General features: G+C 51.0%; 1 protein-coding gene across 1 annotated transcript in view; it reads left to right on the top strand.

The window, feature by feature from the left end:
- Positions 1 to 7,294: 7,294 nt before the first annotated feature.
- The window catches only part of FAF2 (Fas associated factor family member 2), a 63,638-nt gene continuing 60,800 nt past the window's right edge, over positions 7,295 to 10,132 (top strand). Inside the window, exon 1 of the mRNA XM_002816244.5 lies at positions 7,295 to 9,098. Within this exon, the coding sequence (XP_002816290.1) occupies positions 9,036 to 9,098 (63 nt within the window). The 5' untranslated portion in view covers positions 7,295 to 9,035. The remainder of the gene's footprint in view (positions 9,099 to 10,132) is intronic.

Below are 10,132 nucleotides of genomic sequence, written 5' to 3'. Positions count from 1 at the left end.
GCAAGAGAGAGGGAAGGAGGTGCCATGCTCTTTTCAACAATCAGTTCTCTTGAGAGCTAAGAGTGAGACCTCCCTCCCTCCCACAAGAACAGCAACAAGCTATTAATGAGGGATCCACCCCCAACACCCTAGCACCTCCCACACGGCCCCACCTCCAACACAGGGGATCAAACTTCAACATGAGACTTGGCGGAGCCAAACAAACCATATTCAAACAATAGTAGTTCAGGAGGTGAAATGGGATTTTCCAACAGCCGTTATTTTAGGCAGGATGAACAAGAACAGACAGGTATGAAAGTCCCAACATTATATGAGCATGTGGGTTCCTGGGAATGCAGGATACGTGGGTGACCTAGAGTCAGTGAATGGCCGCTTGGCTGTATTTTGAATTCAGGCCCACTTAGCCACTCAGGATCCATCTTGAAGGACTGGCTCTTTCAGGGTTCACACTCCCATCTCTTAATGGCCAAAAATTTGCCCCATGGGACATTACTTCCCCTGCACTTCTGGGTCACACATGGGTAGGCACTACGCTGGTCCATGGTGTCTCCTGCTCCAGTAGCAATAGAAAAGCTCCAGGGCAGGAGTCAAAGCCTGTAGTGCACGTGCAAGTGACATGCTGTTGCACTGGGTCTGTGCAAGCTGGTCACCACGGGGGTGGCCAGACAGAATCCATCCAAGTAGAACTGATCAGCACAGAAGTGGCTGGGGGTGCAACAAGTGACCAAGGGCCTTGGAGATAGGTAAGACTGCAAAGATCTCAGGTGAAATGTAAGAGATGTTGGATGCAATCCCTCCCTTGCACTGCTCACTCCCTCCCGTTATATCCAGTCCCATAGTTCTCCACGACTGTAGGAACAAAATGCCCTCATTCCTTCCAAGAGGGACAGTAGGAGTCCAAACATTCATAAAAATCCCTTTTCATACAGTAGCCAGCAACAATCTCTACAAAGACTTAAGGTGAGCTAGCTGGTGAAACCAACTAAGCTCTCTGCAGCTGCAACTGGTCCCGAGGCTGTAAGTGATAATCATCATCTCCTTCCTCCATTACTCATTCCGCATTTCCCTCACCCTTGGCTAGTATTTTGGTTGGCCTGATGCTTTTCCAGCCTGGGCAATCCAGACTTTTATTTTGGAAGGGTCTCAGCCTTTAATTACCTTCCCTTGTCAGGCTGTGGTTGTGGCAATTGCTTGTTTTCTGTTATCACTGGTGTGGAAGTGACAGAAGATGTCCCAGTAAGTCCCCTGAGCTCCAGACACACTCCTGACTCTGTGGTGTATAACAGCAACCCTGGCCCCTCATTGTAAACAGGGGGATTACCCTGCTGGTCTGACAACTCCTCCACTCGCAGGTTTACGGCATGAGGTGTCCAAAGTGTCCGGGTGGTCATTGCAGCAAGCAGTTCAATGGAAACTACACTGTGTCTCCTGGGAAACATGCCTCCCCTCCAACCAGGCAGAAGCTAAGATTGTAGGGACAATTTAAATGCAAATGGGTTATTTAAACCATCTGTAAGTAGGTCTGTTGCTTTTCCTCCCTTTCCCATTCTGCCAGCTCAGGTGTTATTTAAACTTGTTCACAGTTCACAAATCACGCAATTTTTTACAAACAACTTTTTTTTTTTTTTTTTTTTTTTTTAGACAGAGTCTCGCTCTGTTTCCCAGAATGGAGTGCAGTGGTGCGATCTTGGCTCACTGCAAGCTCCGCCTCTGATTTACTTTACTTATTATTTTTTATAGACACAGAGGTCTTACTGTGTCGCCAAGGCTGGTCTTCTGGGCTTAAGCAATCCTCTTGCCCTGGGTGGAATTTTTAAATCCACTTTGGATTAAAATATAAACTGGGTTTGGTGGTGCAGGCCTGTTAGACCAAGCTACTCCAAAGGCTGAGGCACAAAGATCGCTTGAGTTCTGGAGTGTGAGACCAGCCTGGGCAACATGGTGAAACCCCATCTCTACAAAAAATACAAGAATTAGCCTGCTGTGAGCAATCCCATTACTGGGTGTATACCCAAAGGAATATAAATCATTCTGCTATAAAGACATATGCACACGTATGTTCATTGCAGCACTATTTATAATAGCAAAGACATGGATGCCCATCAATGATCGAATAAAGAAAATGTGGTACATATACACCATGGAATACTATGCAGCTATAAAAAAGAATGAGATCATGTCCTTTGCAGGGACATGGATGAAGCTGGAAGCCATCATCCTCAGCAAACTAACAGAGGAACAGAAAACCAAACACCACATGTTCTTACTCGTAAGTGGGAGTTAAACAATGAGAACATGTAAACACAGGGAGGGGAACAACACACACGGGGCTTGTCTGGAGGTGGGGGGAAAGGGGAGTGAGAGCATTAGGACAAATACCTAATGCATGCGGGGCTTAAACCTAGAGGATGGGTGGATAGGTGCAGCAAACCACCATGGCACATATATACCTATGTAACAAACCTGCACGTTCTGCACATGTATCCTGGAACATAAAGTAAAATAAAATAATAAAATAAAAGAATTAGCCTGGTGTGGTGGTGTGTACCTGTAGTCTCAGCTACTTGGGAGGCTGAGGTGAGAGGACTGCTTGCGCCCTGGAGGTCGAAGCTGCAGTGAGCCATGATCATGCCACTATACTCTGGCCTGAGCAACAGAGGGAGGCCCTGTCTCAAAAAAAAAAAAAAAAAAAAAGAAAAGAGAAGAGAAAAAATAAAAGAGAGAAGAAAGAAAAGAAGGCCAGGCACAGTGGCTCATGCGTGTAATACCAACACTTTGGGAGGCCAAAGCGGGTGGATCACCTGAGGTCAGGAGTTTAAGAGCAGCCTGACCAACCTGGAGAAACCCATCTCTACTTAAAAATACAAAAATTAGCCGGGCTTGTTGGCATGTGCCTTTAATCCCAGCTACTTGGGAGGCTGAGGTAGGAGAATCGCTTTAACCTAAGAGGCGGAGGTTGCAGTGGGCCGAGGTAGTGCCACCGCACTCCAGCCTGGGTGACAGAGCAAGAATCTGTCTCAAAAAAAAAAAAAAAAAAAATTGGGCTGGGCGCGGTGGCTCACGCCTGTAATCCCAGCACTTTGAGAGGCTGAGGCAGGCGGATCAGGAGGTCAGGAGATGGAGACCATCCTGGCTAATATGGTGAAACCCCGTCTCTACTAAAAATACGAAAAAATTAGATGGGCGTGGTGGCAGGCGCCTGTAGTCCCAGCTACTTGGAAGGCTGAGGCAGGAGAATGGCGTGCACCCAGGAAGCAGAGTTTGCAGTGAGCCAAGATTGCACCACTGCACTCCAGCCTGGGCAACAGAGCGAGACTCCGTCTCAAAAAATAAAATAAAATAAAATAAAATATAAATAAAAAAAGAAAAGGCAAGCCAATAACTGGTAACACTTTTCACACTCTTCATCCTGAACTTATCAAAAAAAAAGTTTGAGTTTCTTCCCAGGTCTGCTTCTCCCATGGCAAACAGAGGCTATGAGGCTTCTTCCAATTCTGGTTGACTTGCAGAGTAATTTTCTTGAAATTGACACCTTTTTTTGAATTGAATTAGTTCACACCTTTTTTTTTCTTTTTTTCTTTTTGTGATGGAGTTTCACTCTTGTCTCCCAGGCTGGAGTGCAATGGCATGATCTCAGCTCACTGCAACCGCCGCCTCCCAGGTTCAAGTGATTCTCCTGCCTCAGCCTCCCAAGTAGCTGGGATTACAGGTGCAGGCCACCACACCTGGCTAATTTTTGTATTTTTCATAGGGACGGGGTTTTACCATGTTGGCCAGGCTGGTCTTGAACACCTGAACTCAGGTGATCCACCCACCTCGGCCTTCCAAAGTGCTGGGATGACAGGCATGAGCCACTGCGTCTGGCCAACACCATTTTTAAATGGGGGGATTTCACATGGAAATCCAAATGTGTAGAGTTTTTCTTTTCAAATTAGCATATTTTACTTTTTAAGGTGTACAATGTGATGTTTTTCAAATAAAATTTATCATGTATGACATGATGTTTTGAAATATGTGTACTTTGTGGAATGGCTAAATCAAGCTGTTGAACATATGCATCACCTCACATTTATTTTTTTGGGGTGAGAATGTCTGCGCTCTTAAAAAAAAATGGCAATACATGGAAGCCATCCTCTACAGCTAAAAGGCAGAAACCTTCTGTTTTTTGTTTTGTTTTGTTTTTGTTTGTTTTTTTGAGACAGGGTCTTGCTCTGTTACCCAGGCTGGAGTGCGGTCGCGACTATGGCTCACTGCAACCTCTGCCTCCCGGGTTTAAGTGATTATCCCTGCCTCAGCGTCCTAACTAGCTAGAACTGCAGACGCGTACTAACACACTCAGCTAATTTTTTTTTTTTTTTTTTTGAGACAGAGTCTTGCTCTGTCGCACAGGCTGGAGTGCAGTGGCATGATCTCGGCTCACCGCAACCTCTGCCTCCCAGGTTCAAGCGATTCTCCTGCCTCGGCCTCCCAAGTAGCTGGGACTACAGGCACCTGCCACCATGCCTGGCTAATTTTTTTTTTATTTTTAGTAGAGACAGGGTTTCACTGTGCTAGCCAGGATGGTCTTGATCTCCTGACCTCAAGATCCGCCCACCTCAGCCTCCCAAAGTGCTGGGATTACAGGTGTGAGCCACCATGCCCGGCCCACACTTGGCTAATTTAAAAAAAAAAACGATTTGTAGAGGCAGTCTCACTATATTGCCTAGGCTGGTCCCCAACTCCTGGGCTCAAACAACCCTCCCACTGTGGCCTCCCGAGTGCTGGGATGACAGGCATGAGCCACAGCGTCTGGCCAAAAACCACATTTTCATGTTTTGTCCCCACACGGAGGCACGTTAAAGTAGAGTTTTAAACAAATGAACTGCTCTCCCTCTCCGTCTCCCTCTCCTCTCCCTCTCCCTCCTCTCCCTCTCCCTCCTCTCCCTCCTCTCCCTCCTCTCCCTCCTCTCCCTCCTCTCCCTCTCCCTCCTCTCCCTCCTCTCCCTCCTCTCCCTCCTCTCCCTCTCCCTCTCCCTCTCCCCTTTCTTCGGTCTCCCTCTCCTTTTTTCGGTCTCCCTCTGTTGCCGAAGCTGGACTGTACTGCCGTGATCTCGGCTCGCTGCAACCTCCCTGCCTCGGGCTCCTGTGACTCTCCTGCCTCGGCCTGCCAGGTGCCTGGGATTGCAGGCGCGTGCCGCCACGCCTGAATGGTTTTTGTGTTTTTGGTGGAGACAGGGTTTCGCGGTGTTGACCGGGCTGGTCTCCAGCTCCTGGCCTCGAGTGATCTGCCTGCCTCGGCCTCCCGAGGTGCTGGGATTGCAGACGGAGTCTCGCTCACTCAATGCTCAATGGTGCTCAGGCTGGAGTGCAGTGGCGTGATCTCGGCTGGCTACAACCTCCACCTACCAGCCTCCTGCCTTGGCCTCTTAAACTGCTAAGATTACAGCCTCTGCCCCGCCGCCACCCCGTCTAGGAAGTGAGAGGAGCGTCTCTGCCTGGCCGCCCATCGTCTGGGATGTGAGGAGCCCCTCTGCCCAGCCGCCCCATCTGGGAGGTGAGGAGCGCCGCTGCCCGGCCGCCATCCCGTATAGGAAGTGAGGAACGTGTCTGCCCGGCCGCCCATCGTCTGGGATGTGAGGAGCGCCTCTGCCCGGCCGCCACCCCGTCTGGGAGGAAGTGAGGAGCGCCTCTGCCCGGCCACCCTGTCTGGGAGGTGAGGAGCGCCTCTGCCCGGCCGCCCCGTCTGGGAAGTGAGGAGGGCCTCTACCCGGCTGCCCCGTCTGGGAAGTGAGGAGCGCCTCTGCCCGGCCGCCCCCTCTGGGAAGTGAGGAGCGCCTCTGCCCAGCCGCCCTGTCTGGGAGGTGAGGAGCGCCTCTGCCCGGCCGCCCTGTCTGGGAGGTGAGGAGCGTCTCTGCCTGGCCGCCCTGTCTGGGAGGTGTACCCAACAGCTCCGAAGAGACAGCGACCATCGGGAGCGGGCCATGAGGATGATGGCGGTTTTGTTGAAAAGAAGAGGGGGAAGTGTGGGGAAAGGAAGGAGAGATCAGATTGTTGCTGTGTCTGTGTAGAAAGAGGTGGGCATAGGAGACTCCATTTTGTTCTGACTAGGAGAAGTTCTTCTGCCTTGGGATGCTGTTGATCTATGGCCTTTCCCCCAATCCCGTGCTCTCTGAAACATGTGCTGTGTCAACTCAGGGTTAAATGGATTAAGGGCGGTGCAAGATGTGCTTTGTTAAACAGATGCTTGAAGGCAGCATGCTCTTTAAGAGTCATCATCACTCCCTAATCTCAAGTACCCAGGGGCACAAACACTGCAGAAGGCCGCAGGGACCTCTGCCTAGGAAAACCAGAGACCTTTGTTCATGTGTTTATCTGCCGACCTTCTCTCCACTATCATCCTATGACCCTGCCATATCCCCCTCTCCGAGAAACACCCAAGAATGATCAATAAATACTAAAAAAAAAAAAACAAAAAAAAACAAATGAATTATTTCTTGTAACCTAATTTTTATTGAAAGAAGAAAACAGGGCCAGGCGCGATGGCTCACGTCTGTAATCCCAGCACTTTGGGAGGCCGAGGTGGGCGGATCCCGAGGTCAGAAGATCGTAGACCATCCTGGCTAAGACGGTGATACCCCATCTCTACTAAAAATACAAAAAAAATTAGCCGGGCATGGTGGCAGGCACCTGTAAGCCTCAGCTACTGGGGAGGCTGAGGCAGGAGAATGGCAGGAACTCAGGAGGCGGAGCTTGCAGTGAGCCAAGATTGGGCCACTGCACTACAGCCTGGGCAACAGAGCAAGACTCCGTCTCAAAAAAAAGAAAGAAAGAAGAAAACAGAAAGATAGACAAAGAAAGTGTAAGTTTCTTTGAGGAAGTGAAGAAATATTCAATGGTGTTTAATATAACTACAAATTAGGTCTGTTGAAAGAATATGTTACCCAGGCTGGAATGCAGTGGTGCGATCACAGCATACAACAGCCTTGAACTCATGGCCTCAAGTGGTCCTCTCACCTCAGCCTCCCGAGTAGCTGGGACTACAGGCATTTGCCACCATGCCTACTGGCAAGTATATATCTTAAGTGAGAATTACACAATTCCTGAGGACATATGACTTTGCCACCCCTCATTTAGTTTATCTGAACCCAACGTTATTGGTGAGATTAAACAACACTGAGTCTCCTTTGAGCTTTGAGCTGCTGTAATAAATTCTCTAGAATAGCAGCTGTCTGCTTCCTATTTTACCTTAGGGGGTTTTTACTTAATTGACATATTATTTATTTATTTATTTATTTATTTATTTATTTTTGAGACGGAGTCTCACTCCGTTGCCCAGGCTGGAGTACAGTGGGGCAATCTCAGCTCACTGCAACCTCCGCCTCCCAGATTCAAGCGATTCTCCTGCCTCAGCCTCCCGAGTAACTAGGACTACAGGCCTGCGCCACCAACCCTGGCTAATTTTTGTATTTTTAGTAGAGACAGGGTTTCGCCATGTTTCGAACTCCTGACCTCAAGTGATCCGCCCACCTCGGTCACCCAAAGCGCTGGAATTACAGGAGTGAGCCACAGAGCCCGGCCGACACCATTTTTAAATGGAAAAATTTCATATGCAGATTCAAATTTGCAGGATTTTTGTTTTGTTTTGTTTTTCAAATTAGCACTTTTTTGGGGTTGTGTTTTAGGGCGTACAATGTGCTGTTTTTCCAGGACGTCGTGGTTTGTGCAGACCTGGTAAGACGTGATAAAGTCCTGAAAGATGTAGCCAAAATGTCATGTACTCTTCACAGAACCAGCTCTCAAAGCCTTTTCTGTCTCACCGGATCAATCCTGCAAGGGGATGAGGGTGGGGCGCAGGCGGCCGAGAGCCTTGCTGGGAATCCTGCAGGTGGTCAGTGGAAAAGCATGTACCCGACCCAGGCCTCTCTGGAAGGTGGGCAGACGAGGCGTTCGGCGGGAGAGGTGGAAATGAAAACGGGAAATCTAAAGAGAGGTGGCGGACTAGAAGGGGCAAGGGACGTGCAGAGGAAGATAGAGATTGAGGAGTGGTGATAGGGTAGTGTAAGCAGCAGAAGGGAAGGGCAGGGGACTGCCTCGAGGAGAAGGGGCAGCGGCAGCACGTCGGGGGCTTTTGGGGAATCTCATTCAACAACAAATGGCAAAATGGAGCCCAAGTGGTTTGCCCAAGGATGTCCAGCAGTTGGCAAGGTGGCAACTAGAACCCGCGTCTCCTAATCCCGGTCCAGGGATCTTTCTTCGCCTGTCACAGGGACAAGGGGCCAGTGCAGCGCTAGTGCGGAGGGACAAGGCTCCAGGCACGGAAAAGCAGACGCCGGGCCGGGGCTCCAGCGCTGCAGCCACGGCGGTGGACGGAAAGCTGTGCGGACGGCTGGGGGCGCCATGAATCGTCGAGGATCCGGGGAGCCGAGTCCAGACCTTCCTAGCAAGTGACCCCGAAGCGGCAATGGAACGGTGGCCGAAGCCTGCCCACAGCTTCCGCTTCGAAGGCGGCGTCGGAAATGCCGCGCCAGTATCCAGAGCCCTTCGAAACCTCCCGAGAGATGGTCAGGAGCTTTTGGAAACTTTAGGTCAGGGGCCAACGATCAAAAGGCTGGTATTTCGGAACGGCTGCATCTCCTGAGAAACCTCCAAGAGTATCTGAGGTTGCCGGAAAATGGTTGGAGAGCAGCCGAAATCAGCCGAATGACATTCGGGATGCTCCGGAGCTTCTCGAGGCACATTCGGGCCCTCTCGGCTCTGCAAGACTGCGCTGGAATCTTAGGTCTCCTTTCGTCGCCTAATCTTAGCAGATCCTTTCGTCGCCTAAATGGTAACAGCGACTTGTACCGACAGTCCCTCGGCAGTTTCCGAAGGTGTTCGGGATAGGCCCGAGCGTGGCGCCCTCTGGCGGCGGCCAGAGGTGGGGTGGGGGTTAGTGGGCCAGCGCGCGCAGACGCAGTTGAGCGCCGGCGGCAGTTCAGACCGGATGTAGTTGTGGCTGAGGTCAGTTCCGGCGGGTGACGGTGCGGACGGGTCAGGAGCGTAGAGGCGGCGGCAAAATGGCGGCGCCTGAGGAGCGGGATCTAACCCAGGAGCAGACAGAGAAACTGCTGCAGTTTCAGGTAGCAGCGAGTACTCGGTGCAGCAAATGCCTCCGTGGGATGGGGAGTAGGCCCCTAGAGGAGTTCAGAACCCTCCTCAGATTGGGTTCAGATCCTTCTCAGACCAGCAGGTCGGCCCCCTCCCCCCAGACTCCAACTGCCCTGATTCCCCCGGCCCCCAAGCCTCTGTTGGACCCTAGCCTTCCAGCCATCGCTGCGGCCAGACCCGCCTCGTCTGTGCCTCTGTGCCCTCAGCGTGTCAGCTTCCCTGGTTTCCCTTAGCGGCGTCAGTCCTCAGCCATCCTTCCCAGCCCGGTTACCAGTCGGACCCTCTCCGCCCAACAAGTCTATATCTGCCGGAGAAGCTTAGTCCCCACCGCGGAGTTGGCGTCATTTCGGGTCTCTGACAGGAAAACCTCCTGCCAGCATCCCATGCCATTTCCACAAACACTCCCACAAACTGGGGCCTCTCGGATACCAGGTTTCGTGTTGGGGGTTCCGGTCGGGGAGGGGGCACCTACACACAGATCTGGCCCCCGCCCTAGATGTGTGGGAGGACACCAAGTGAGGAAACAATGTAAGATGATAAGTGTCATCAGTGATCTGTCGGGATTTATTACTTTCGGCTTATTCCTGGATTCCTGTGCTTGACTATGCTTGAGGAGGGTGGTAACTTGCAGAAATGTTGTGTTAATACAAGATGTTATATTAAGAACATTTGCCACTAATCACTTACCCCTGAGCTGGAGAATGGTTGGAGGATACCACTAGGGTGGGTAACCTTGGCACGTTGTTACCAGTTTCCTTATCTCTGAAAGGACTGTCTTAAAAATGTCTACCCCCAGGCCAGGCGCGGTGGCTCACGCCTGTAATCCCAGCACTTTGGGAGGCCAAGGCCGGCGGATCACGAGGTCAGGAGTTCGAGACTAGCCTGGCCAATATGGTGAAACCCCATCTCTACTAAAAATACAAATATTAGCCGGGCGTGGTGGTGCACGCCTGTAGTCCCAGCTACTCAGGAGGCTAAGGCAGGAGACTCGCTTGAACCCGGGAGG

Source organism: Pongo abelii, chromosome 4, assembly GCF_028885655.2.
Source record: "Pongo abelii isolate AG06213 chromosome 4, NHGRI_mPonAbe1-v2.0_pri, whole genome shotgun sequence".
Taxonomy (NCBI): Eukaryota; Metazoa; Chordata; class Mammalia; order Primates; family Hominidae; genus Pongo; species Pongo abelii.
Note: the sequence above shows the minus strand (reverse complement) of the source record. Positions and strands in the feature narration are given on the sequence as shown.